This window comes from Calidris pugnax, unplaced genomic scaffold (assembly GCF_001431845.1).
Source record: "Calidris pugnax isolate Ruff unplaced genomic scaffold, ASM143184v1 scaffold199, whole genome shotgun sequence".
Taxonomy (NCBI): Eukaryota; Metazoa; Chordata; class Aves; order Charadriiformes; family Scolopacidae; genus Calidris; species Calidris pugnax.
The window spans coordinates 955,555-983,507 of record NW_015090970.1 but is presented as its reverse complement, the minus strand read 5'-3'; the positions used below and the strand labels follow the sequence as shown (position 1 = coordinate 983,507).

At 46.4% G+C, this 27,953-nt stretch overlaps 2 protein-coding genes across 4 annotated transcripts in view; both read left to right on the top strand.

Annotated features, from left to right (window-relative positions):
- The first annotated feature begins 46 nt into the window (after positions 1–46).
- On the top strand, positions 47–27,066 carry MED26 (mediator complex subunit 26). Of its 3 annotated transcripts, none has more exons than XM_014952819.1 (3): positions 47–199; positions 21,203–21,277; positions 22,583–27,066. In XM_014952819.1, exons 2-3 carry the CDS (start codon positions 21,212–21,214, stop codon positions 24,278–24,280), a joined length of 1,764 nt encoding a protein of 587 aa, XP_014808305.1. In that variant the 5' UTR covers positions 47–199; positions 21,203–21,211; the 3' UTR covers positions 24,281–27,066. The 3 variants fall into 3 exon arrangements, with proteins under 3 accessions (XP_014808305.1, XP_014808306.1, XP_014808304.1); XM_014952820.1 differs by lacking the exon at positions 47–199 and adding an exon at positions 1,151–1,166 and having other exon boundaries at positions 21,180–21,277; XM_014952818.1 differs by lacking the exon at positions 47–199 and adding an exon at positions 6,818–6,901.
- An 816-nt stretch (positions 27,067–27,882) lies between these two features.
- Positions 27,883–27,953, top strand: part of SLC35E1 (solute carrier family 35 member E1) — a 6,242-nt gene continuing 6,171 nt past the window's right edge. Inside the window, exon 1 of the mRNA XM_014952822.1 lies at positions 27,883–27,953. This exon is cut by the window's right edge and continues 339 nt beyond it. The gene's annotated coding sequence lies outside the window, so the exon portion shown is untranslated.

Here is a 27,953-nt window from a genome sequence, read left to right as displayed (position 1 = left end):
CGGTTCGGGGGGTACCGTGGGGGACCCCGGGCTTCAGGCACACCGGGAGGGCTTTCGACGGTGGCTTCGGGGCTCTGGAGCTGCTCCAGCACCGAGCAGCCTCGGTCTCTGCTGTTATCCTTTCCTGCAGTGCGCTAATGAGCTTATCTGCTCCTTCTGGGATGGAGTGTAAGCGCTGAAATCGGCGTAGATTTTACCTGTAAGTGGCCTGAGCGTTTAGGTGGCAGTTATCCAAAGTATCGTTTGCTCCTTTTAAGGTGGGTTTGTGCTTTTTTTGGCACATCAGAGCAGTTCTCTGCTTGGGTGTGTGTTATGAGAGGACTGCGGAGCCTGCAGTCTGTCAGATTTTTTGACTCTCAGATCCACCGTCAGCGCAGCAGGACACAGAGGTGGGTCTGGCTTGGCCATCTCCAGGTGGTGGGGGCAGCTGCGGGTGCGTCAGGCTGAACACACGTGTGTGTGTCTGATTCCAGGAGGCTGGGTATGTCAAATGGTATTTTGGTTCTGTTAAAGTCCTAACTGCTTTTGTCTGATGAAGTGTTTCTCTGTGACAGACCTGTATGGAAGTCTTAAAGTAGCTAATAAAGTTACTGCCGTTTGGAAACACTCTGGAGTGGCCTGTGTGTGACGTGAAAACTGAAGAAAAATTGCCCTTCTTTAGTAATCCCCTGTGATGTGCGTTTGTCACCAGCTGCAATATTGCATGTTCGAGTAACAGTAATGAATTATCATGGTAATTGTGGGCTTTTAAATGTCAGAGTTTGTTTGAGTTTGCAGTACTTCACCATGGGTCTTGTTGAAATGTCAGTTAGTACACTTCGTGAATTTTGTTTGTTCCAGCTTCTCTTTCTGGGGCTGCAAATTTTTCGCTCTACGTTAGACCGAGCGTCAACCCAGTTTAATAAAATTGTAACAGATCTATGGTTTCTTTTAACTTCAGAACTGTCAGCAGCAGTGGTTTCCCTAATTCTGGTGTTACTTTCTAAAACACAGTGGCCGCGCGGGGGTGAAGCAGCCGGGAAATACATTTTGTGATGGATACTTTTCCTTTCCTCCCTACATTAATGTTACATTAGGGCTGTGAAGGTGTTTGCAGTTGGGTTGTGATGAGGGAGACCAGAAACACCCGGGCGTTTGCCGGCAAAGGGGAGTTAGAGCATCGGGCAGTAGCTCTGCTGAGCTTCCAGCAGGTCAGTAGCCCCCCATAAGCTGAGGAGTAATGTATGTTAAATTATAACTCTACATACTTGATACTTATCCAGGGCAATAATTGGTGGCAGAAAAATCAGCCCATTGTTTAGAAATGCCTGTAGGCAGGGGGCTGTCTTCCATTTGAGCCTTTTCTTCGCAGCAGAGCAGAGGTGGTGTGTGTAGTTGGGATTCATTGTGCGGGCTTAGCTCTTGGACTCCTTCCTCCAAAGCGCATAGAATTCATGGTAAACAATTGGAAAAAAAACCTACCTGCCGTGCTATTTTCACAAAGGGATGAAAAACTTACATTTTGAACATGCTTAAAAGCAGATTCTGAATTTAATCGCGCTTGGGCAGCAGTGTAAATGCACAAGAAAGTGGTGTGATGTTTTCCTGCAGGAAGAAGTCGATGCAGCTACGAGCTGCAGCACTTGTGAGGGCTCACAGAGAACTCTGGCCACTTTCTTCTGGCTTTTAGAGTCTTCTCTTAAAAGAGGTGGCTGCATTCAAACTTAAGAGTATTCATTATTGTGATTGACTTCCTTGTTTACCAAGAAAGTCAAGCTTTGAGGCCAGGATTTCATTCAGGCTTTTCAATGTAATTGTCGGTGTGTGTATGTGCGTGTTTCTGGAGAGGGTGAAAACTGCACTAATATTGTCAGGCGTGCAAAAACCAGCCCAGTTTTGTGAGGCTGAGGAGGAGGTTGTGGTTCTTTATAGTGCTTTTCTGCGGGGTGCTGTAAATTTCAGCTTCGCTGGTACGTTCTCTAATAGAAACTATGTCTCTGGTGTGGATATTCATTCCAGCAGAGCTGTAAAGGTCTTGGTGGTGTATACAAACCTTAGTTAGCTCTGAGGTCCTGCCTTAAATTACAAAGAAAAGAGGGTTAAGTTTCCCTACCTGGGTTGGTTTGAACTGGTCAAAATAATCTTTTCCCCGAGTTTTCAGAACCTGCTCACTTTGAGAAATCATCTTCTGTGCTGATTGTTGGTCTGTGTTTTAGCTGCTCCACGAAACCGCGCTGACTCAGGAGCAGTGTTTTAATTGTACACGTGCGTTTAGTGTTTGAGGCCTCTTCTAGTAATTGCTGCAGAATGTATTTATAACTTAGTTTCACACACTTGGTTGAGGATTTACACGGATAACCTCTATTTCGAAGGAGACCTATAAGAAATAAGCTATTTAAAAAGATATTACATCATCTTGGAAGCCACCCGGGATGTCTGGTATTATGTCTTCATTTATTCAGCCTTTTCCCCTTGAAAAAACATATGGGCAAACTACTTCTGTTACACGACTTAAACACTAAGTATCAACATTCATTTCCTTCCAAGGCTTGTGTCTTATTGCGACCGTACCAAGACTCGTGTTGGAGGAAAGGCTGAGTTCAGTGGTATCACCCAAAATGACGGGTGATGTGATTTTTCTTGCAGAAAAAAGCCTTTTCCTGGAAGAACCGTGGAGAAGAGCGTCGGAAACCTCCTCGCGGCGGTTGCGTGAGGTCTTTACAGGGGAGATATTCCTTGGTTCTTTTCCCTTCGGGCTCAGTGTGTGGAGAAACCATCTCTTCCACCAAGCAGAACACCTTCTCCTTGTTAAATTGCGCTGTGTGCTCTTCGGGGAGTTTATTACCTGATGTCAGGAATAATGAGATCTGTTAGTTTTTCCTCTGTGGGGAAGCCTGGCGGTTCCAACTGGCTGTTAGAGTTGTGCTTGCAATTAAATGGTTCCTCATCCTGAATATGTAGCAACGTCTTCCTGACTTTAAATATTAGACAATAATTTAATTATTTGCCATTAATACCTCTCTGTGATGCAAACCCAGCTTTGGTTTGGGTAACAACCCATTATAGGCTGGCAGTGTGGTTGGAGTTGATTGTAAATCAGGCTGCTGTTCCTGCAGTATCTATACAGTATATATACAGGAAGGCTGGGGAGAACCTGTTTAGAAAGGCCTGCAGTGACAGGACGAGGGGCAATGGCTTCAAGCTGGAGGGGAACAGATTTAGACTGGAGATGAGGAGAGGGTTCTTCACTGTGAGGGTGGTGGAGCACTGGGACAGGTTGCCCAGGGAGGTGGTTGAGGCCCCTTCCCTGGAGATATTCAAGGAGAGGCTCGACGAGGCCCTGGGCAACCTGGTCTAGTTGGGGGTGTCCCTGCTGACTGCGGGGGGGTCGGACTAGATGACCTTTGGAGGTCCCTTCCAGCCTGGGCAATTCTGTGATTCTATGATTCTATCTCCCTTGGCCTTGCTGCTCAGACCTTCAGGAGAGGGCCATGATCCGAATTATTAATAATAAATGTGTCTGGGTGTTGTAATATGTTAAGCAGTGCGTTGGCCCGGGGTGATCTTCAGTTGACGCACGAGTTGCATGGTTAAAGATGCTCCTGTGGCTGGTTTCTGTATCGATCCCTTTACCAAAGTCCTAGAAACAAAAGCCTCTATGATGGGGGATAAATGCCCTTTCTAGAACGGAGTTTCAAAAGGCCAGGGGGAAGGTGCCAGGTGCTGCTGGAAACACAGAGAGGGATTCCCTTCGGGAGAGTCTTGGGGATTTCTCCGGACGCAGGGAAGCGTTCCGTGTGGGCGACAGTAGCCTGGGCACGGCTCTCGCTTTAGCTTTATCCTTTTCTGTGAGGCCTTAATGAGCTTATCAGTTTTGAGGAGGCTGCAGCGTGCAGGGGCTGGGACCTGTTGTACCTCTCACCGCTTTTGTGTATTTCCCTACTGTAGCTCCTCTTGATTCAAGCAGCATTTTGTGCATCCAGGTGGGGGATTGGGTTTCAGGTGTGCGGTGAGACACGTGGTGCTTGTGGCTTTTCCTAATGTGTAGGGTCCAGAGTGTCGTTACCATCTCAGTCCTGGGTTCCAGGTAAAGATTTGGGCCTGATGGGAGTAAGTCCCGGTTACCATCTCAGTCCTGGGTTCCAGGTAAAGATTTTGGGAGTAAGTCCCGATGTATTCAGCTTCTTCATAATTTTAAATAACCTTAAATGAGGCTGACTGCTTCTTGATGCTCTTTATTGTAAACAGCTGGATACACTTGAATTCACCTGTTGGAGGGTGAGGGTGTAGCTGGTTTCTTGGCATTGCTTTGCAGCTTTTCCATCCACCTCTCTCTAAAACAGCTTTTTTTCCTTGGTGGAAGCATGCTCCAGCAGCACCTGTGAGGCTTACACAGGTGTAGGCACTGAGTTTAACTAGTCCCTGTTAGCACTTTGGTCAGTTACCTGTATAGTCCTGGTCAGTCTGGTGTTGGTGGTAATACTGGAGCTTCTTTAGAGGGGGTTAAACCTTTCCATTCGCCTGGTACCCCTGGTGGTAGCGAGACCATGATAAAGTTTGAGGCTGCCAAGACAAAAATCTGAGCAAACAAAAGTAGGAGGGAGTTTGGGCTGAGGGGTCAGAGCAAGGGGAAGGGCAAATTGCCTTTCGATTGTTAATTCCTTGAAACTCCCCAGTTGCAGTGCTGAGGGCAGGAGTCATTCGCTTTTAAGCTGTAATTTGAGTGTTTATTTCGGCAGCAGTGACAATTTAAATAACACCCACTTCTTATTCCTGCTACGTGCATCCATTTGATGTGTGCTGGGGCAGCTGTTTGCAGGCTCAGGTGGTGAACTGATCTGGGGAATCGATCAGGGTTTAAAAAAGAAAAGATAATATTATTATTTTTTCCCAGGTAGTTTTTGATGCAGCTCCATTACCCGATAAAGCTTCCGGTGCATCGCTAATAGTGCTGGTGCAGGTGTGGCAGCAGAGTTGGGTAATAAAGTGTTTAAATAAATACAGAAGCTGAAAAGTGGAGTGGTGTGTGCTTCCTCCCGCTGCCCTAGCAGCCTGGCCTGGGGTCTCCTGGGAGAGAGGGATGTGTCACCTGGAAAAGTTCACCCGTCTGTGCCCTGAGATGAGGGTGGATGCCTCCCGGTCAGGTTTCACTTGGAGAGGCTTTGCTGTCACTGTCCCTTGTGTGTGGTTCAGAGGTGTCTGGGATCCTACCCTGTGCTTGCTGTGATGCAGTAACACGAGGGCTCGGCACGTGTTCCTGGGAGAAATGCTGGGAAACTCCATGTGTATCCAGGAGGATGCTCCTGAGCAGGGGGCTTTGCAGCTCAAGAGTGAACCACCGCACGCTGAAGGCTGTGTGGCCAGTGCTCTGAACAATCAAAGATTGTCTTGGCTTAAACTCTCATTTAAACTCTTTCCAGTTCCAGCTGGAACTGCCAGTGGAGCCACTGCTGTCCCTGTCCTCTTCCCCACGTTCCTGGTCTCTCCCTGGAGAGGGCTTATTGGTGACCTTTTCCCCTGCCCTGGCTCCTCCTGGCACAGTTTTGGCACAAAGTGGCTGTTGGGGGAGCATTTTTGGCGAGGAGGGGTGATGGTGAGGTGATGACAGGTCCAAGCTGGAGCTGTTGGAGAGCAGTACCCTCCAGCAGGGCACCCCTCACTGCGTGGGGTTGTTTCATTGACGGGGATCAGGATTTTCAAACCCAAACGATGGAACTTTGCAGCGAGTGAGTGGCTGCAGCACGGCCCCTCGGTGGGAAATGAACGCTCTGATTGCTCGGAGGCTGGAGGGAAACAACTCCTCTAACACATTTTTCCTGATGTAACCACGAAGCAGTTGACTGAATGGAAGAACCAACGTTTTGTAGGCAGAATAAACATGGGGAATACTCTCTGACAGCCACCACGAACCACAGCCTGGAAAAGACAGCTGATGTGTGAGATGAGGATCCTTCCAGGAGAGAGGTGCTAAAACAAACTTCCCAGACAGCACAGAACCTGAGGCTGCAGTTCCCTGAGTTGCTGTGACTGGGGGCAGCTGCTGGGGCCCCAGGACCCTCCATCAGGCCGTTTTGGTACAGGCTGGCACACAGTAAACCCAAGAAAATGCTGGGCTGAGTGTTGGGGTCCCCCAAAAACCCCAACACTAGAGGTGGGGTGGGTGGGCACGGGGTGCAGCTGGATGGGGGCCTGCTGCTGAGGCACTGCATGGGTGGGAGAGAAAATACTCGCTGTCACAAGCTCCCAAATGGGGAGAGACCCAATATGTATCTTGGAAAATAGGAATTCTTTCATTTTAGCCTGTGTTTCCGAAGTCTCGACCCGGGGAAGAAGCTCCAGTTTGTCATTTGCTTGGGTTTTGTACAATAAGTTGAGGGTGAGCCCGGTTTAGGAGCATGTAAGGTGTGGGTTGTTGCCTCTCTTCAGGGTTTTCAGTATGGCCGGATGACACAGCAGCACTGTCACCTTTGGATCCTGATCAAAGTCGTTTCAGAGCAGCTGAAGGTTTTTCCTCCCAGTATCCTGTGAGGGAAGAGCCTTTTCCAGTCTCTTCCAAGGAGCTGCTGCATTAGGCAAGTAGGAGGTTGGTGGTTTTTTTTCAGGAACCACAAAAGTTTCAGGGTAGGGAAAGAAGGAATTGATTCTGCCTACTGAGGAAATTTAATGTTAATTTAGAAGGGCTTCTTTGAAGGCATAGTTACTCCAATATGTTAGATTTGGAGTTAAAATTAATGTCAGTATAGTTTTTATAAATATATAAAAAAAAACCATGTCTGTTTTGGCTGATAACGCCTCACACTATCTTGTCTCACCCATTTTGTGCTTGGTGATAACTTCAAATAATCTTTCTTTGCTCTGTGTAACACGGCACGACGTGGCCCCACTTCCACACTTAGTCTTTAAAGAAATATTGAAGGTGATGGTAAGTACATCACATTCGGTTTAATCTAAATCCAGGTTTGTTTATTGAGTATTCTAGCAGCTAAATTATTCTTTCTGCAGGTAGTTCGTGCTTTTCAGTGTTTGGAACAATATTTAAGTGCTAGCAAATTGCTTTAATTTGAGGTGCAATCTGCTAAATTTCCCAGCGTGTCAGTGTTTTCTGGGGCATGGCTTTCCCGGGGCAGCGGTGCGTGCTGAAGTGGGATTGTTAATATCAAAGTGTACAATTTTCAGCGTGTCCGAACAGTTGGTGGTAGAAATTTCTATTGAGGAATCACTGGAAGTAAAAGGTAATTAGTTCTGTTTTAGTGAGCAAAGTGGTTTTCTGACATAGCGGTTGGGGAGGAGAGGAATCCTACGTCCGGGTCTGTCTGGAGAAATTCAGCAACGTGCTCGACTGGGTGTATTTTGAAACTTTGTGCTGTGAAGATGATGGTGCAGAGGTGGAAGTCTTGTCTGAGAGTGACAGCCAGAGCTTTTGTGGAGCTGCTTTCTCACACGCAGCTCACGCAGAATCAGCTCGTGGAGCGTCACGATTACACTGTGGGTCTAAATTGATTTAATCTTTCTTTTAAAGGAGTGTTGAACTTGTGATGGCAGAGGGGAATGTTTTTTTCCTGGGGTAGTGATGCATGTTCATAACTTGTCTTCAGCAAACAAACTTCCAGAGTGTCTACAGCAGGCTCTGAGTTCTGTAACTGGAGCTGTCTTCAGGCTGGATATCAGGAAAAATTTTTTCACTGAAAGGGTTCTCAGCCCTTGGAATGGGCTGCCCAGGGAGGTGGTTGAGGCCCCATCCCTGGAGGTGTTCAAAAGATGGGTTGATGTAGTGCTGAGAGGTCTGGTTTAGTGATGGGGATGCCTCTTGTTTGTTTGGGTGTCTATTTTTGTCAGTTAGGTTGATGGTTGGACAAGATGATCTTTAAGGTCCCTTCCAACCTAGAAGATTCTGTGATTCTGTCTCCTGAGCAGAGCTCCGTGAGCTGGGACACTCTGCTGTGTAAATTCATTGCACGGGAAGGAAGGTTTGTGTCTCTTATAGAAGTCACCAACCTGAAAATTCCAGAAAAAATGGATACCTCAATATTATAGTTTATCCTTGGAGGAACTAGAGTTGATTCTTGAATAAAGTTGAGGGCAATCAGATGGAGGAGAAGATGCAAGAGGTGATGTCTCGAATGTCTTTGCCAAGGTGGGGTCCCTGCAGAGGGTGTGCTCAGGGGAAGGCTCCGACTCCCTCGGGAAATACATGTCTCCATCACTGTGTGTGTAAGAGTTTCTATCAAAATATGAGATATTTTCTTCACTGGGGTTCTTAAGACAGGCTACCAAGGGGCTTAAGCATCAGCAGGGCATTCTGAAGTGGAAATCATCGAGGTCTTTGCTACTAAATTAGAAATAATTAGTGCCAGGTTGCAGCTTCTTGAGTGTTCTGTGTTTAAATATGAATAAAATGCTGATGGGATGCTGGGTTCTTTTGTCCTGTCATGATCACACTGGGCCACTGGTCTGAAAATAAAGTAGCCGAATGTCTTTGCCAAGGTGGGGTCCCTGCAGAGGGTGTGCTCAGGGGAAGGCTCCGACTCCCTCGGGAAATACATGTCTCCATCACTGTGTGTGTAAGAGTTTCTATCAAAATATGAGATATTTTCTTCACTGGGGTTCTTAAGACAGGCTACCAAGGGGCTTAAGCATCAGCAGGGCATTCTGAAGTGGAAATCATCGAGGTCTTTGCTACTAAATTAGAAATAATTAGTGCCAGGTTGCAGCTTCTTGAGTGTTCTGTGTTTAAATATGAATAAAATGCTGATGGGATGCTGGGTTCTTTTGTCCTGTCATGATCACACTGGGCCACTGGTCTGAAAATAAAGTAGCCCTCCAGCCTGTGAGCCCTGAGATGAAGAGTGCTGTGCTTCTGGTCCTGTGGGGGAAGATATTTTTTTATTTTTTTTTCCAGCAAAAGGTAGAAAAGTCGTTTTGTTTCTAAGAAGCTGCTAATGGTTGTGCCACTGAATGGAATGGCCGAGCATTCGCAACTGATTATTGGGGGCCATCCCTTTTTCCCCAGGACCTCCACAGTCTTTGGAGAATGGAGGTATTTGGAAACGAGTGACTGGAAGCAGCATTTTTGTCTAGAAATTGGTGAGCAATTCTAGGAAATGGATACATTGATTTCAATATTATTTTTTTTTTTATGTCCATAATACTTCTCTCTGGCATGTGCTGACGGAAACTCTGTAGTAGTAATTGCTGATGAAAGGATACAGTGACTCCTCTCCAAACTTTGTATTCAGAACTTTCCCAGTTTTAACACTTTATAAGGCTGTTTTTCTCAGGTTTTGTGCACAAATATCCCGTGCTTAAACTCTCGTGAGCAGCCAGTGAGCATATTGTGTTTTTATGTGATGAATTAGTGAATTCCACAGCGCAGGGTATTCAATGGGTGCTTACCGTAGCCTCCTTTGGCATTTAAGAAGCTTCCCTGGGGTTTTGAACTAAGTTGTCCTGCTGCATCTAAAAGTACACCAGTACACTGATAGGTGCTTTTATTTTTCAGGAAAAGAGTGAAAAATCTATATTATGTTGACATGAGTAGGGCTTTTCTGTGTTACATTTGAATATAACCTGCTTTGTGTTAGCAGCTCTGGGTAGATATTCCAGGTGATGGGTAACACAATATTTAAGAACTTCAGAAAGCTCTTGACCCCTCGAAGCCGTTCTCACCAGGTCCTTAAATGCGGGTTGCATAAGGGTAAATCTCTGCTGGTCCTCGGGAGTGCATTAAGATTAAGCAGGTGATTGCGGAACGGTTCTGTCCGGGCGATGCCTTTAGGGGTCATTCTCAGGATCTGGTCGGGGCAGGGGGGTAATAACGGGGATTTGGGGAGCCTGTGGGGCTCCACCAGCACCTCCTCTTGTGCCTTAACTCTCAGCCTTGGCTTCTCCCTTCCCCGAGTAACTGCGGTCAAAGTACAGGCTCCGGGTGAATGAGTGGGTCCCTCCTTAGCAGAGAAAGCACCAAGATTGGGATAAATCAAAACGGGTACATTTTAAGGCTGAATTTTCTGTATGCTCCGTATTATTCTGCCTGAATAATCAACAAACTCTGCATTTCTCTCTTGTTGAGGTAGGACCAGCAGTTCCTGTGACTTTGGTTGCACAGCAATCTCATTTTCACTGAATTTCACTGAATTTCTAGAGTTGGAAGGGACCATAGAGATCATCTAGTCCAACTCCCCTGCTGAAGCAGGATTGCCTAGAGCTTGTCAGAGCATGTTACTCAGGAGCATCCAGGCGGGTTTTGAAAATCTCCAAAGAAGGGGACTCCACACCCTCCCTGGGCAGCCTGTTCCAGGGCTCTGTCACCCTCACCGTGAAGAAGTTTCTCCTCATATTTGAGTGGAACCTCTTATGTTCCAACTTGTGCCCGTTGCCCCTCGTCCTCTCGGTGGGAACCACTGAAAAGAGTCTGGCTCCCTCCTCCTTCAACCCTCCCTTGAGATACTTGTAGGCGTTGATAAGGTCTCCCCTCAGCCTTCTCTTCTCCAGACTAAAGAGTCCCAGCTCTCTCAGTCTCTCCTCATAAGGGAGATGCTCCAATCCCTGAATCATCTTTGTAGCCCTTCGCTGGACTCTTTCTAGTAGTTCCCTGTCCCTCTTGAACTGGGGAGCCCAGAACTGGACACAGTACTCCAGTTGTGGCCTCACCAGTGCAGAGTAGAGGGGGAGAATGACTTCCCTTGACCTGCTGGCTACACTCTTCCCTATACAACCCAAGATACCATTGGCCTTCCTGGCCGCAAGAGCACACTGTTTACTCATTGCCATTTTACTGTCCACCAGGACCCCTAGATCTTTCTCTTCAGTAGTTGCCTCTAGCGGGTCCACCCCTAACCTGTATTGGTGCCTGACATTCTTCTTCCCCAGGTGCAGGACCCTACACTTTTCCCTGTTGAACCTCATGAGGTTCTTCTTTGCCCAGCCCTCCAGCCTGTCCAGGTCTCACTGGATGGCAGCACAGCCCTCCGGGGTGTCAGCCACTCCTCCCAGTTTGGTATCATCAGCAAACTTGCTGAGGATACACTCTGTCCCCTCGTCCAGGTCACATTTTATGGCTCTAAATTTTTAAGGAATAATTTTGGACTTCAGTTCACGGCTTATAATAATAGTAACTACCAAGATGTGTGTGGTTGAAGTTTCTGTACAGGTAGAAGAGGAGGAGAAATGGTTATGATGGATACAACCAAACTGTATGGTGGTTAGATGTCGTCAGGCCCACTGTAGTGATTGGGGTTTAGGACTCGGGTGTTAGCGATGAGTTCTGTGGCTGGTGTTTATTGTGCTGAAATAATCTGTAGGAATTGCTGCACCCAGAGGGGGGACACGTTGCGTTATTTTGGACTCCTGGGTTGTGCAGCTCAACACTTGACCAGTCTGATTGTGTGAGACGTGCCACGTTGTTCCATTAAATGTTAAACACATTTGTAGTTGGCCGTGTGATCAGGAGTGTCCATAGCAGAAGGCAGTGGATGTGTAGGGCTGGCCAAACCTCACAGTTTCTGTGGTTATTCTTCTTTTATTATGCTTTGTTTTGGGAGGACTGGCTGTGTTGGCGTGCTGGGATGCAGGGGGGCAGTGGGAGGTGGCTGACGTGGTGGTATGAAGTGACTGCAGAGCCCGAGGGGTGACGATTTTGTACATCCTTTATAATACAAACTTCATGTCATTACCTGTATGTATTGGTTGAGAGGGCAGAATTTAGAATTACAGGTTTGAGTCGAGTTTGGAGTAGATAGAAATGGGTGGTTCAGTGTGTTTGTCACTTGCTGCTCAGTGTCTGTTTCTCAGGTGTGAGCCAAAGGGATTTCATGAAGCTACGTGGTCCATCACCTTCACTGAAGGAACATCACCTGTATAAAATAACTCCTTCCAGACCTGTCTAATCTGTTCTTAAACCTCTGGAGAGGCTGTGGAAATGATTTGAGAGCTTATTTGAGTGCATTGGTAGCTTTCTGGTTATTCTTAATATGTAATCAGTATTTGTCTTGTTGCAAATTAGGCCAGTGAGCATGAAAGCAGTTGCTCACCATTTTCTTTATTATGACTAATAATGCATGGCAAGGATTATTTTAAGCATTGTGTGTCTCCTCCCTGTTTGTTTGTTGTTTTTTTTTTTTTAATACTGGGTGAACTGAGTGCTTAAACTTTTTCTTATTTCACTGTGTTTTCAAAACCTCTTGCCACTGCTCTCCTCCAAACTCTTCTTTGTACACGTTCTTGATTTGTGATGCCTTGGGATGAAAATGTAATTCCAGCTGAATTTGGTTCCTGTACCATTCCTCACCAGTACGGTGCTGAGTGAAGAATGAGACTAAAATGATGTCCCTGGTAGGCACCCCTGAGTCCGTGTTGTCCCTGCTGGGACAGTGACAGCCTGGCCTTGCTCTGTGGTACCTGCTCCTCCTCTCACTCTCCTCCCTTCCATTTGTGCCACACGGGTCTTCCCAGTTTAATAGTATTTCGTGTAATGAGCCTTTACTTCCACTGCCGGGCTGTTTAAATCAGGCTAATAAATTTGTTTTGCCCAACTTCGTGGTCTGGTGGTTTGGGTTTTGGAGGGGTTGTGGGAAAAGAAGGGGAGGGGGGACACGTTGCAGTGAGTCTTGTGTGTTTCATAAAGGACTGAAGGGCAGCACCACAGGTACAATTCTCATGATACACAAATGGTTGGTGAATGTTGAAGCTGGTGGACAATTATTTCTCTCTGGAGGAACAAGAATGTCTTCCAATTACTGGCTAATAAATATGAATGGAGAAAAGTGCTGTGCTGTTGCCTGTTCTCTGCCTTGATGACCTCCTCCTGTAGAGCAGGAGGACTTCCCTCGGTGTGTCCCTGCTGTTTCATGAACTGATTCTGTTCCGGGTCTGCGTCTTGTCTCCATAATCTGTGTTTTACTGCCTCTTCTATCTCACTTTCTAAATGACTTCACCGACGGATACTCCTTTCACTGGGCGGTTTCCTCGTCTGGCCCAAGCGTGAGGTGTTTTCCTGCTGTGTCTGGGCCAGACTTGGGGGCTTCTGCCAGGGTTAAATGTCTTCTTTGGAGAAGAGCTAGAGCTTTTCTAGCTCTCCCCAACGGCTGGGGATTTGTGTCTTGAGGCCATGGGCAAACTCTTCTTCATCTCTTGGCTGTTGTAGTCTCCCTTCACCTTCCTTGTGTGCACACAGACTGCCAAAGGTAACGGGGCAAAACTGTTGTCTTGCTGAAGTGAAGTATTTCAGGTCTGACTTCTTCACAGTGCACTATTTTCTTGAAATTTCACCTTATTCTTGTTTGATGATTCTGGCTTTGGGAAGTATTTATGGGAAAGTATCTGCACGGTGTTACTTCATGTCACTTTGCCGTTTAATAAAGCCTGAGTACAAATAAAATATATGCAGGTTGTTTTGACTCTTTAAATTAGACCTGGAAATTTTGACTCCAGAGGTCAGGATCAGTGTGTGCTGGGTCTGGCCACTTCTGGCTGGTCTTGATAGTCAGGGAGTGTTTCTTCTACCTGTTGTTTTGCAGCACAGATTTCTGGTCAGTTTTCAAAGCATGAAAGCCTATAAATACTGAAAGGGTGGGTGGCAGGAGGATGGGGCCAGGCTTTGTTCAGTGGTGCCCAGGGACAGGACAAGAGGGAACAGGCACAAACTTGAATATAAGAAGTTCCATCTAAACATGAGGAGGAACTTCTTTCCTGTGAGGGTGGCAGAGCCCTGGCAGAGGCTGCCCAGGGAGGTGGTGGAGTCTCCTTCTCTGGAGACATTCCAAACCCACCTGGACACGTTCCTGTGGGACCTGCTCTGGGTGACCCTGCTCTGGCAGGGGGTTGGAGGAGCTGATCTCCAGAGGTCCCTTCCAACCCCCACCATTCTGTGATTCTGTGACTCCAAAGGAGAAGGTCCCTTCCAACCCCATAGCATTCTGTGATTCTGTGACTCCAAAGGAATTTCTCTGTCACAGAAGGTGCTCTCAGTGGATGACTTTACACCAAATCATTGATTCCTTCGTGTTTAAAGATCCACTTTACTAAATACCATTAGCAAACTCACCTCTACCTTTAAGAATATCTATTGTGTGCTGGTAAATATTTGAACTCCGCTTAGCAAACGGACTTTCAAACATTTTTCAATAATTGTGAACAAAACAGTCATCTTTTTGGTCTGTCGTTTCTGTGAGTAGCATCTCGTGTACCCTGTCTTGAGCCAACCTCACGGCCCGTTGTGGGCAGGGGAAACTGTTAATAGCTCAGCTGCGAGGGACCTGAACTAAATCCCAGCAGGCTCTAACCTGGATTCTAACTTTGTGTGTTTGGTCTGTATCTCTAAAAAAAAAAAGACATAGTTTACTGTTCACGATATGTATCATTATAGTCTGGTGTCAATGCGTCCTATACGAAGTGCTGAATAAATACTGTATTTCCATTGCTGCTTTTAAATAAAGCCTACTGTGAATAGCAACTTTGCTCTTCTTACTTCTTATTCCATGTTTCAGATTATTATGCAGTGAAGTAGCTTTTGTACCGCTTTGGAGAATGTAAAGGTGAGTGGCTGTGGTTGCTCATGGGGCTGGTGCTGCCCCTCCTTTTGGATGGGCTCCGCCTTCCCGGCATTTCAGCGATATTGACCTTGAACCCAGGGTTTTCCAGACCATTATCTTGTGCTACCGAAGGATATCCATGGCCCGTGGGCATATGACAGTTTTTATAACTGCCCAATAAAATGCTGCTGTCACCAGGAGCAGGGGGAGGACAATAAAAACAGGTACAAGTGCTCCTGTGGACTTGGGTGTAAAACACACCGTGGGTCTTACAGTAATTGCCGACAAAAAACACCAAATTGGCAACGGAGATCTGGGGTTGTGTCTCTAGGAAAGGCAGAAAGATCTCTTTAGTCTCCCATGGTGGGGGCATTTCTCTGCTTCCTTTTGTAAAACTGCTTTGGTACTACAGGTGGGGAAATGGCACAAAAGGACTTAGTCAATATTTTGCTAGTTTCAGAGAATTTGTATATTCTGAGGAAGGGAGTTGAAGTACGATGACAAACACACTCTCCCAAAGCCAGTGTCTTGTGGTGAATCTGCACGGCCTGTTTCACGGTGCTTACAGTGGAGACATATCAATTATTATAACCTGGGATTTTGGGAGGATAATCGTGTTACATTCTGGGTTTGGAAGAGTTTTGGTGCTTAAGGGCTCTGGACAGACCAGGTTAAGCATACGAGGGACCTGAACTAAATCCCAGCAGGCTCTAACCTGGATTCTAACTTTGTGTGTTTGGTCTGTATCTCTAAAAAAAAAAAGACATAGTTTACTGTTCACGATATGTATCATTATAGTCTGGTGTCAATGCGTCCTATACGAAGTGCTGAATAAATACTGTATTTCCATTGCTGCTTTTAAATAAAGCCTACTGTGAATAGCAACTTTGCTCTTCTTACTTCTTATTCCATGTTTCAGATTATTATGCAGTGAAGTAGCTTTTGTACCGCTTTGGAGAATGTAAAGGTGAGTGGCTGTGGTTGCTCATGGGGCTGGTGCTGCCCCTCCTTTTGGATGGGCTCCGCCTTCCCGGCATTTCAGCGATATTGACCTTGAACCCAGGGTTTTCCAGACCATTATCTTGTGCTACCGAAGGATATCCATGGCCCGTGGGCATATGACAGTTTTTATAACTGCCCAATAAAATGCTGCTGTCACCAGGAGCAGGGGGAGGACAATAAAAACAGGTACAAGTGCTCCTGTGGACTTGGGTGTAAAACACACCGTGGGTCTTACAGTAATTGCCGACAAAAAACACCAAATTGGCAACGGAGATCTGGGGTTGTGTCTCTAGGAAAGGCAGAAAGATCTCTTTAGTCTCCCATGGTGGGGGCATTTCTCTGCTTCCTTTTGTAAAACTGCTTTGGTACTACAGGTGGGGAAATGGCACAAAAGGACTTAGTCAATATTTTGCTAGTTTCAGAGAATTTGTATATTCTGAGGAAGGGAGTTGAAGTACGATGACAAACACACTCTCCCAAAGCCAGTGTCTTGTGGTGAATCTGCACGGCCTGTTTCACGGTGCTTACAGTGGAGACATATCAATTATTATAACCTGGGATTTTGGGAGGATAATCGTGTTACATTCTGGGTTTGGAAGAGTTTTGGTGCTTAAGGGCTCTGGACAGACCAGGTTAAGCATAAATATCCTTTAGAAAGTTCTTGAGGGACTAATGTGACCTGTGTGGATGATGATACTGTGTCCAAAGCTGAGTTTTAGTGCTGTTATGTGAACTTTCTGCAAGTGATTAAAAAGAGCCTTTCTAGCCAGACTCCAGTAGGATCGAGTCTCAATTATCAGTTTCACTGCGATTTTTTTGGGGTTTCCCTGTTACAAAGAGGTACCTACTCCTCCTCCTCCAGGGCTGTTTCACTAAGTCTCAGCATCATCATCCTCCCTAACTCAGATCTGGTTTGCCATCCATCGTGGTCTAGCCATCTGTACATGCAAAGATCTTCCGAAACATCCCTGTGAACCATTAAAAAAAAAGCGATTTTTTTGGGGTTTCCCTGTTACAAAGAGGTACCTACTCCTCCTCCTCCAGGGCTGTTTCACTAAGTCTCAGCATCATCATCCTCCCTAACTCAGATCTGGTTTGTCATCCATTGTGGTCTAGCCATACATGCAAAGATCTTCCAAAACATCCCTGTGAACCATTAAAAATAATAATAATAATAAAAATTGCTTTATTCAGTTGGATGTTTCTGTGATGTTTGTTTGTTGGGCAGCGGTGAGTGAGGTGCAGGTGGTGCTGAGGGGGGTGTTATGTTGTGTTTGGTCCCTGGACTGGTCTGTAGATGGAGGAGGAGAAGCAAAGCCTGACATCTGAGCGTGCTGGTCCAGCACAAAGCGTGTCCCAGCAGGTTGGTAGCCTTGGTAGCCCTTCCCTCCCCCTGGCACGTGGAGATGGTGACACCAGCTCACGGGCAGATGCTGCATTTGCTGCTGGTTTCACATCTGCCGGGGAAGGAGGTGACAGGAACAGCTTCACCTTAAACTTCCCAAACCCCAACGGGCTTGTGATCCTTTCAAACCGCTGTGTAACACCCTGAAGTTGGTAACTGAATTGTTCTTGATTTATAAAAGCTAAAATAGGATTAAGATGGCAGTTAAAAAAAGGAAATTAAGCTGCTTGATCTTTTCCAGAGAGTTCAGAAACCCCTGCTTTTGTCTGAGGCTGTAGTAAAAACATTTAAGTGCTTAACTTGGGAGAGCTCTGGGATACCAGTAGTGAGCTCCGGAGCGTGGCTGAATGACTTAAAGAGACTTGCATGGAATAAATAAGATTCGTTTTTTGTGACTGTCATTAGGGTTGGCTGGAAAGGATTATTGGAGCTGACTGGAAGCAGATGTTCCCCAGTGCACTTTGGAGGGGATGGGTCTGGGTGCCAGTCGGGCCTCACCACACGGGAGCAGGAGAAATCGAAACGCCGTATAAATGATTCTTGGCTGTTTTCCGTGAGCTCCTGGGGTTGCTTCATGGAAGTTCTTGTTTTGGGGTGAGAGTAACGGGTTGCAGCGTAAGTAGGGAAAGGCAAACAGAAACTAAAAGGATGTGTGAGTTCCTGAGACGCTGATTTACACACTTGGACCTTGCCCAGCGCCTGCGGAGAGCGGGGCTCCCGAGCTCTACCTTACTCTTTACCTTACTCTGGCTGGCTATTTGTGTAGCCAAGAAGCATTTTTAATAGCAACTTGTGTTAATAAATTACCATTTCTGGTGCTGCTCAAAGTAGGGTGATGTCCTGGTAGGTTCTGTAACTTCAGTCTCCTGTCAGTTGTGTGACACTACATGAATTTAATTGCCGGTAGCATGGTTTAAGGTACGGATACTGGTGTGTGATGCTGGGGTGCTGCTGGCCCCAAAGTAGGTGTCTTCACATTGAACGGATAATATTTGGGGGAGCTCATCTTGTTTTCATCACAGTGTTTTACTATACCACAAGAAAATTTGTAGTCTATATTATTTTGAAATAGGTGAATGTGATTTTTACTATAAGCTGCTTTGGCAGTTTGGGTGAAGCTTTCCAAGAGAACTACACAAAACTACCGGGGAAGGGTGGAGAAGTTGTTGAACCTGATTGAATGTTTTATGATTTATTTTTTTTTCAAAGAGTCACGCTTCCCTGCAGGTCAGAAAGAAGGGAAAATGAGAGGAGCTTCTTGCAGCTGATGCGAGCGTGAGCCTTCGTGCTCGCGCAGCGATCGCTTCAGCGCGACAACATGTTTTCAATTGGATACGAATGTGTGAAGAATCTGAACAGGGTGTTTTTGTGCATTAGCACAAGTTGAGGGATGGGCACAGACTCAGCGGTGAAAAGCTGCTTTCCCTGCCTTTAATTGGCACCACGTGGCCCTCGAAGGAGAGAGTGAAGGAACAGTCTGTCAGCCCCGGTGTAGAACCAGGTGATTTAGCGTTCGGGGGCATCCCTAGCTGTGTTTTTGGGTGTGCTGAACCAAGGCAAAGCTCTTACTGGAAATTCCCTGAGCAATTTCATCTCTCTGTAGGTGTCTATACGCTCGAGCGTATCACTTTCCTCATCTTGACCTTTTGATAGACTAAGGATCCTTTTTTTGCCATCGCTTTGTTATTTAGATAATGAATATTTGGGGATTACCAGTAACGGCAAAAATAGTTGTACCAATTATTGGTGTGTGCAATGGACACGGCCTTTTTGCACCCTGGTAATTCATAATCTAAAATATGTGTTGGGAAGGAGAGTATCGTGTTTTGCAAGTCTAAAAATGCTGGTCTGGAAACTCCCAGAATCAAACATTCGTAATTCTAAGTGCTCTGGTTCTAGAAATTGAAAAAAAAATACCCTGGTGTTATGTATTGTTTAAACTGCGGCGCTAAATCACTGAGGGCAGTGTGAGGGTCACAACGAGGGAGAAAGTCAGCTCAGTGCCCTGAGATAGTAAGAAGTAAAATATGTCAAAATATGTTCTGTTGCTGCTGTAAAGCTTAAGTGGAGTTTTACCAGACCTGGCGGGGTGGTAGGGCTCGATCTGCCGAGGCATCGTAGTTCAGTGAAGAAAAGACCTTGACAAATTAATTCATCTTTGGTCTGAAGTTGGTTTTATAAGGTGTAAGAGTTATAATCAATTAAAGGACACTGTAGAGAGGTTGGTGCTGGTCTCTTCTCACAGGTCATTAGTGACAGAACGAGAGGGAACGGCTTCAAGCTCCAACAGGGGAGGTTTAGATTGAACATTAGGAAAGAATTTTTCACCCAAAGAGTGGTCGGGCATTGGAACAGGCTGCCCAGGGAGGGGGTGGAGTCCCCATCCCTGGCTGTGTTTAAGGGCCGTTTAGATGCAGTGCTGAGGGACATGGTGTAGGGGAGGACTTTGTAGAGTAGGGGAGATGGTTGGACTCCATGATCCCAAGGGTCTCTTCCAACCTAGACCATTCTATGATTCTAAGCCTATTTATGCTTTAAATATAAGTTTGATAAAAGTAAATTTAAAAATCAAGCAAAGTGTTTCATTGCTGATGGTGTTATTCAGGTCTCTCCAACATCAAGTGATCTTGCTGTGATGGAAAAAACACCGTCTGTGGACCAGGTTTTCTGAAAGGAAGACGCTCCAGCTCCTGATTCTCCTGTTGTATCGTAACAGAATGGGAAAATTGACTTGAAAAGGCTAATTCTTCCAAACTTGCAGTCTTTTTGAAATGAGGAATCTTGCAGCGGGGAGCGGGGCTGGGAGGGCAGGGCCACCTGATGGAGCTTCTGATAAAGGCGTAGGAGAATGTGGGATCCCTGTGGAGGTTCTTGCTGAGAGATTTTCCTCGGATGTCGATCACGTCCAGTTGAGTCACAAACGCAATTAAGCAATAAATGACACCGTGAATCAAGTTTTCCTTTGCTTATCTTTTCAATCTATCTACAAAGGTGAATTAGAAAATCCAGGTTTCGGTGCTCTAAACGTCAGGAAATGGAAACGCGGCTCTCTCTGCAGTCTGGGCTTTCTCATAGAAATGATTAAAATCACACTTAACACGTGCAGATTTTGGCAACTGCTTTTGCGTGGAGCTTCCTCACATGTCTAGAAATGCTGCAGTGAAGCCCGTCAGAAAAACCTGCTCCAGGCTTTGTCACTGTAAGGTGAATTTGTGCGGTGACTCCTCAGCATCTCCCCTCTCGGGGGCTGCAGTTTAGAAGCAGTTTCGGGTTGGAAGGAGGTTTGGGAGCCGAGCTCCCTCCCGCCCGGTCCCTGGGCGATGGTCTGAGGACACCTACTGGGCACAGCACTTGCTTCAGCTCCTGCTTTAGACTCTCCATGTGCAGCTACAGGAGCCATCGACGTTTTAAACGAAATTCTAGAAGGATGACTTGTGTAAATCTACAGCCTAAAGGAATAAATGCACCGTTTCTGATTTAACTCATTGCTCTTCTTGGTCAACTTGATGCTTACGGTTGTGTAAATCTACAGCCTAAAGGAATAAATGCACCATTTCTGATTTAACTCCTTGCTCTTCTTGGTCAACTTGACACTTAATGGTTCATAGAATGGTTTGGGTTGGAAGGGACCTTAAAGCCCATCCAGTGCCACCCCCTGCCCTGGGCAGGGACACCTCCCACCACACCAGGTTGCTCCAAGCCCCCTCCAACCTGGCCTTGAACCCCCCCAGGGATGGGGCAGCCACAGCTTCCTTCCAGTCAGGCAATTAACGAGCAAACTCCTTGCTCTTCTTGGTCAACTTGACACTTAATGGTTCATAGAATGGTTTGGGTTGGAAGGGACCTTAAAGCCCATCCAGTGCCACCCCCTGCCCTGGGCAGGGACACCTCCCACCAGAACAGGTTGCTCCAAGCCCCCTCCAACCTGCCCTTGAACCCCTCCAGGGATGGGGCAGCCACAGCTTCCTCCCAGTCAGGCTGTAGGACAATTAACGAACGCCTTGTCTGGGGATCTCAGAGCTCTGCTAAAGTCACACTGGTTTGATTGTGGATGTTTCCTTTGGTTTTACATAAGAGTGTGTTTGTTACAGCTCCTGCAGTTTCCAACTAGGTCAGTAAAGTGTCCTTGTCCCTATTCTTTGAACAATCAGCTCCCTAAAGCCAGACAGTGTGATAGCAATTTTGTGATTAATGCTTCCAGCAATTATGAAGTGGAAGGTCTTAAATTACATTTGTTAACTAAGACCTGTACCTGAAACATGAAGTGACTTTGTCTTCCTTGTTGCAGATCCATAACATGGTGGCAGTGCTGGAAGTCATCTCCAGCCTGGAGAAATACCCCATTACCAAAGAGGCACTTGAGGTACGTCACCCCCAAAATGTCACTTGATTTTTGTGTGTATGAAAGGACGTTCTCTGCTGGTCTCATTTCCATAAGAGCTTTTCTTGAAACAGTAGATTGATTGCAAAGGATTCACAATTAAGGTATTATTTGTCCCTGTGACATCTCGGTGCACACACAGGGATTATTTTGGGGTTCAGATCCCCGTTCCGTGCAGCCCCTGTTTGTGTGGGGCTCAGAATTAATCAGTACTTGCTGCCAATTAATTCTGTAGTATTAAAATGTCACTCTTCTTCCTGAGGTACCTGTCACCTTCTTAGATGTTTGGTGACTGAGCATGGAATGGGAATAGAGTTACTCTGTGTCTGTAAAATTAATCCTTAATTCCGTTAAGCAGGTTTCGATGCCTGATCCAGTGGGTGAGCTGAGGTGTAGTGAGAGGGGAAGCATCAGGAGGGGCAGCAGCTGCAGCCTCACTGGCAAACAGAACCCAAAAAAGCTTTTATGGCTAAATTATAAAACTTTTTTTCCATCTTTATATTGAAATTATTGGTGTTACTTGCTTTTAACTCTTGCTTAACTCCAACTCCAGCTGTATTTCAATGTATCACAACACGTTGCCTGTTTCTCTCACAATCTGGTCCATGTTTTCCTTTGAAGTGCTTTTCTGAAATGTGACTTGTGGAGCAATTCTTTGCTTTTAAAGGTGTTTTGGGGACGATCAAACACTTCCTTCTGCTTACGAAGCTGCTTTGGGACACCCTGGGAATGCTTGGTCTTTCATAGGCTTTCAGGATGCTGGGGAGTGGAGGGAGGGGAGAGATGGAGGAAGAAGGGGGGGCCGTAAGTCACCCCTGGCTGGGCAGCTTTGGGAAATGGAGATTTTTATTGTCAACGTATGACTGTAACAGACAAAGAGGCAGGGATTTCTTTCTCTTGCTTCTTTCTGCAGATCTTACTCTTCCATGGTGATAAAACCACACCTTTTCTGCCCCGGGTGCTGCATTTCCCCTCGAATCGGAGCTTGCACCTTTCTTCTCAGGATTCCTGCTGATTAAAGAACTCCTTTCTGAGGTTTTTCAGAGCTCGTGGCTCTGGTGCTTTCACCAGGGAATAAAGACAGGGCGACTGGAAACCCCCAGCAGGTCTCATGCTGGGTGGCAGAGACTGGACCAATCCTTTCCAAAAAGACTAATTCAACACTTAAATCTTTAGTGTTTTTTAACCGGGTGTTTTTTAGTGTAAGCAATTACAAAGCCAAAATTTCCCTTAAGAATTTTGTTTAGGTTGATACTTGTTTATAAAACTATTTTTCTTTCTTTATAGGAAACGAGACTCGGGAGGCTTATCAATGAGGTGAGGAAGAAGACATCCAATGAGGAACTTGCCAAACGTGCCAAGAAATTGTTGCGGAATTGGCAAAAGTTGATAGAACCCGTCACCCAGAATGAGCCGGTGCCGAGGGGGTTGCCGAATCCACCCGGGTCAGCAAATGGTGGTGCTCACAACTGCAAACAAGAAACGCAACTTCCTGCTGTGGCTGGGTCAAAGCCAATCAGCGAATTGAAAAGCAGGAACGATATACAGAAACTAAATTCTCCCAAAACCGAGAAATTGGGAAATAGGAAAAGGAAAGGTGAACACAGGGACGGGCATCAGGGCCCTCCTCCCCCCAAAGTCTCCAAAGCTAGTCATGAAGTATTACAAAACTCTTCACCCCCTCCAACCAATGGCATTGGAGGTAGTCCCGAAAATTTCCCCAGTCCTGTAGACATAAATCTACACGCGGGGCCCGAAAGCAGCAGGACAGAACTCAGTGAAAACGATAAACACAATAAGATCCCGGTAAATGCTGTAAAACCTCACACCAGTTCTCCAGGACTTGTAAAACCTTCAAGCACTTCCTCGTTACTAAAGACTGCAGTGCTTCAGCAGCATGAGAAATCGGAAGAAACCACCGGCCCGCACCAACCCAAGAGTCCTCGCTGTTCCTCTTTTAGCCCCAGAAACGTCAGGCATGATACTTTTGCTCGGCAGCATACTACGTACTCACCAAAGGATTCCATGCCCAGTCCATCTCAAAGGTCTCAGTTCTTAGATTCTGCACAGGTGCCATCGCCGCCACCATCCTTGATGCAACCCTCCACGCCTCCCCTGCCAGCAAAAAGACTGGAGTTCCCTCAGCAGTCGGTGGCTGAGGTGTCTCAGCACTGGCAGGAGCAGCAGGTACCTTTGGAAAGCCAGCACAGGCACCCGGCGGGGACACTTCAACAGCACACATCTCCTCCCAGCTGCAAAACCAGCTCCCACCCCGGGGAATCGCTCACGCCGCACGGGGGCTTTTCGCAGGACGCTTCCAAAATGGACAGTGACGACGCTGCTTCAGGTTCTGATAGTAAAAAGAAGAAAAGGTACCGACCCAGAGACTATACGGTCAACCTGGATGGGCACGTGACAGAAGGGGGGGTGAAACCTGTGAGATTAAAAGAGAGAAAGCTCACTTTTGATCCCATGACAGGACAGATAAAACCTTTAACACAGAAAGATCCTTTGCAGGTAGAAATCCCTGCGCTCACTGAACAGCACAGGACAGAAACGGAAAAGCAGGAGCAAAAACCCAACCTGCAAAGCCCCTTTGAACAAACGAACTGGAAAGAGTTATCCAGAAACGAAATCATTCAGTCCTATTTAAACAGACAGAGTAGCTTGCTGTCCTCGTCAGGAGTACAGACTCCGGGAGCTCACTACTTCATGTCTGAATATTTAAAGCAGGAGGAAAGCACTAGAAAAGAGGCTAGAAAGACTCACGTTCTAGCTCCTAACAGCAAACCTACAGACTTGCCTGGGGTCACGAGGGAGGTGACGGGCGATGACCTGGACAGAATACGCCAACATAACTGGCCGGGCGTGAACGGTTGTTACGACACACAGGGTAACTGGTATGATTGGACACAGTGCATATCCTTAGATCCGCACGGGGATGACGGTAGATTGAACATCCTGCCTTACGTCTGCCTAGACTGAGTCCCAGTTTGCTAAAAAAAAATAAATGCTTTTACACCCGGCAGTTAGCAAACGCAGGCAGACACGATGCCACTTAACGATGGAGAAAAAAAAAAAAGCCTCCTGTCCTGGACAAACAGGCCCAACGAGCAGAGGGTTGGGAGGGAGTTGGTTCCTTCCAGCTCTTTCCTTTAATAAATTCTCCTTTTGTGAAATGCTGCTACCAGTTTACTAACAATTTGCAAAGGAAGGCATACGAAGGTTGATAAATTGAGTTCAAAACTCTCTAGCGAGCCAGCTATTAAAAAAAAAAAAAGAGAAAACAAAAAAAAAGTGTTAGTCCCCAAGAAGTGAAGAGGATTTCCAGCACTTTCTGAATGCCGGAATCTTATTACAGGCAGGTACAGAGAAAAATTGTGGAAGTTACCTTAACAAAATATGCATCTATTTATTTGACTTGATTTGGGTTTTTATTTGGCAGTGAGATATTGGAGAGACAATGTGCAAAAACTGTAGTTTTTATTTGTATCACATCTCTGAAAACATGATTGCGTTGGTTTTTTGGTTGTTTTTTTTTGTTTGTTTTTGTTTTGTTTTGGTTTTTTTCCAAGTCATGTGGTACGGAGATTGGGTTTGAACCGGCAGGTGTTGCACTGCAGGCTGGGAGACCAGCTTCAGCTCAACATTCCATAGGCATCCACATATTTTAGTCTGGTTTCAGTTTAAATCCAGTCTCTGAGAAATGCTGCAAAAACTAGATGTTTAACGATATTTTTTGATCCCACCACCACCAGCCAAATATTTTTTCCTCCTTTTCCCTTCCTGCAAACTTCTAGGAAAAAAAGAGAAAAAAAAAAAAAAGAAAAAAAAAATAAAGAAAAAAAGAGAAAAATCACCTTTTCTAGAATCTAAATGTAATGAGGGTGCTACAAGTTTGTAACTGTACTGTGAGAGGGAAAAAGGAAGCCTGTTTGTATGCTGGAAATATACTTGTTACCATTCCTTTAGATATTGTTTGCCTTATGGATATCCATCATAAACGCAATTTGCAAAAACAAAGAGCCTTAGTGAATGTACAGTAACTAGACTTCTGTGTTCTCGGGATGCAGAAGGGAGCAACTTTGCTATTTGGTCCTTTAAGTGGACACATTGTGATATAAATGTGGAAATAAAAAAAAATTTGCACAAACCAGTTTGTGAATTGTTTCTACTGAACTCATTTGGTTTTTTAATCGAGTTGTGCTCGGTTCTGACCAGCTCTCGGTGATCGTCGCCGCCGGGATCCCGTCGGAGCAGGAGCTGGATCCCGATGGACGCTGTGGGAAGCTGCTGGTAGGGATGTAGGAGATGTCTTCCAAGCCCCTTGGGGGGGATTCAGCCACACAGGTTGGATTTCTTCTGTAACCCTGGTTGCATCCAGGGCCCGGAGACTGATAACCCAATCGCTGTTGATGTACCTCAAAGTCTATAAAGGTCATAGCTCATCTTTTTTTTCCTCAGTACCTTTGTAATATACAATTTCTCGTTGTTCAAGTGCTTTTTAAGCAGCCTGGTTTGGTGCAGAAAGTGAAGAATTTCTATTAACTGTAATTGCTTTAACATTTTGGGACTGGTTGTTTTCTGCAGTCCCCGGTGCTGGGCTTCTGGCCAGGGGAGAAGAGGAGGGGACACGATACCAAAAAGTATTTCTAGTTTTTAGTGACATTAACTCTGTTACCCCATTTGTGCTGGATCTCACTTCTGTGAAGAGTTCTCCTGCCTGGGAGAGCAGAGTCAAGCTCTCCTGATTTTAAAAGGGTGTTCCTCGCCGGGCACACATTAAGTTGGTTCATTCCGTGGAATACAACTGATAAGGTTTGGTTTATTTTTAAATCCTTCATGTTTAATCCCTACTGCTTTTGTGATCTGACCAGTATTGCAATGTGTGGGTGTCTCGGAAATTTTCACTGATGTCTGTTTGCTTCCATTTCTGAAAGCTGAGAGTGAAAGCGGAGAAAGTGCTTACCAAAAAAAAAAAAAAAAAAGGTTTCCAAGTATATTTTGAGTTCAGTTCCACGTTGTCCTGCTGCGGTGGAGGAGGTGGAGTGCTGTGCTTTAGCCTTGGGGAAAGCTGTCACTTTGCAATTCAGAAAGGTGGATTTGATGGTAAAGGCCTCAAAAGCTGGTCATTTGGGAAAATTGCCTGGGTTTTGCTTATGTAAAAAATATTGTGCGTCTCCACTCCCCCCACCCCCTCTCCCTTTCCCCGAATGGTCTGATTTAGGAACAGGGTCTGTGCTCTTTGGAGCCCTTGGAATATAGGGTGAATTTCAGGAAATGACAAAAGTATTAACGTTACACTTTTTATAAACCCCATCTTTTCCTCCACCCGCTTCCATTTCTGGTGCAATCGATGGCCTTTGAGGGAGGACCACGCTGGGTGAGGTGATGCCCAAAGCTCCTCAGCGCTGCTGTCAGATTCCATCCAGCTCTGGGGAACGAGCCGAGCGTGCCGACGCTCCAGGGAGCCTCAGGTACCGGAGCCCTTTCCCTGGAGGCACAAAATGGCTGGAGAAATTCGAGAAATTCCCTCCCAAACGCCAGCGTTAACTCTCCTTCCGCACCGAGGTCGGTCGTTCCTGCTGTTAAGGGTCAACTCCCCTGGATGCCCCCAGGGTGAGCCCAGGCTTGACAATCTTTATTTCAGCATGCCAGTATAACCAGTTCTGTGAGCTCCAACAAATGTGAATAAGTTTACAAGGTGATGATATTATTATTTTTTTTTGTCAATTTTGTAAACGAGTTCAAATGAAGTTTGCCATGTGCGTATCTGCTGTGTGCTCTCATTTTTGCACGAACCCACTTTCTCTGCTGCTGCTTTCCTCCCCGACGCAGATCCATCCTCTCTTCACTCCCAACCGCCTCCCAAAATTTAAGTCTTCTAAAATCTTGAAACAGCTGTGGGCTGCCGTGGCTCCTCAGTGGATGATGCGAAACGGCTCATCTGCAAATTTTGTGGGGAATTGCCATTACCTGAAGTGCATGGGGGGTTTTTATAGGTGTGTTAAGGATGTAGAAATGTCCTTTGACAGCGTGTGTAGATGGAGGAGGCTCTGGACCCCCCTCCTGCTTGCCCAGTGCTCGCTCCCCCTGGGCACAGCAGCGTGAGGGGCCCTGGAGCGGAATTGCCATTACCTGAAGTGCATGGGGGTTTTTTTATAGGTATGTTAAGGATGTAGAAATGTCCTTTGACAGCGTGTGTAGATGGAGGAGGCTCTGGACCCCCCTCCTGCCTGCCCGGTCCTCGTCCCCCAGGCACAGTGGCGTGAGGGCCCTGGAGCAGGACAGTTGTCTCCTGGAGCGGGTGACCTTGGCTCGGTCGCTGCCTCAGCCCGTTGCTGTCCTGAGGTGCCCATTGCCCCCTCAGGGCCTGCCTTCCCTTGGGGCTACGCTCGGGCTGTAAAACCAGAGCAGAAATGAGAGTTTGGGGTTAGAAAATAGATATTATTTGGGTTTTTTGAGCATTTTTTTTCTCCCCTGCGCTACTTCCAACGGCCTCCGGGCCTCAAGTCCCCCCGCTCCGCCGCCCTCACCCACCCCCGCGTCGCTCCGAGCCCGCCCCGAGGTGCCGGTTGGGCGGGAGGAGCCCTGGGCCCGGCGGAACGGTGAGTGTGGGGCGGGAGGGCCCCTCGGCGGCGACGGGGGGGGGGGGGGT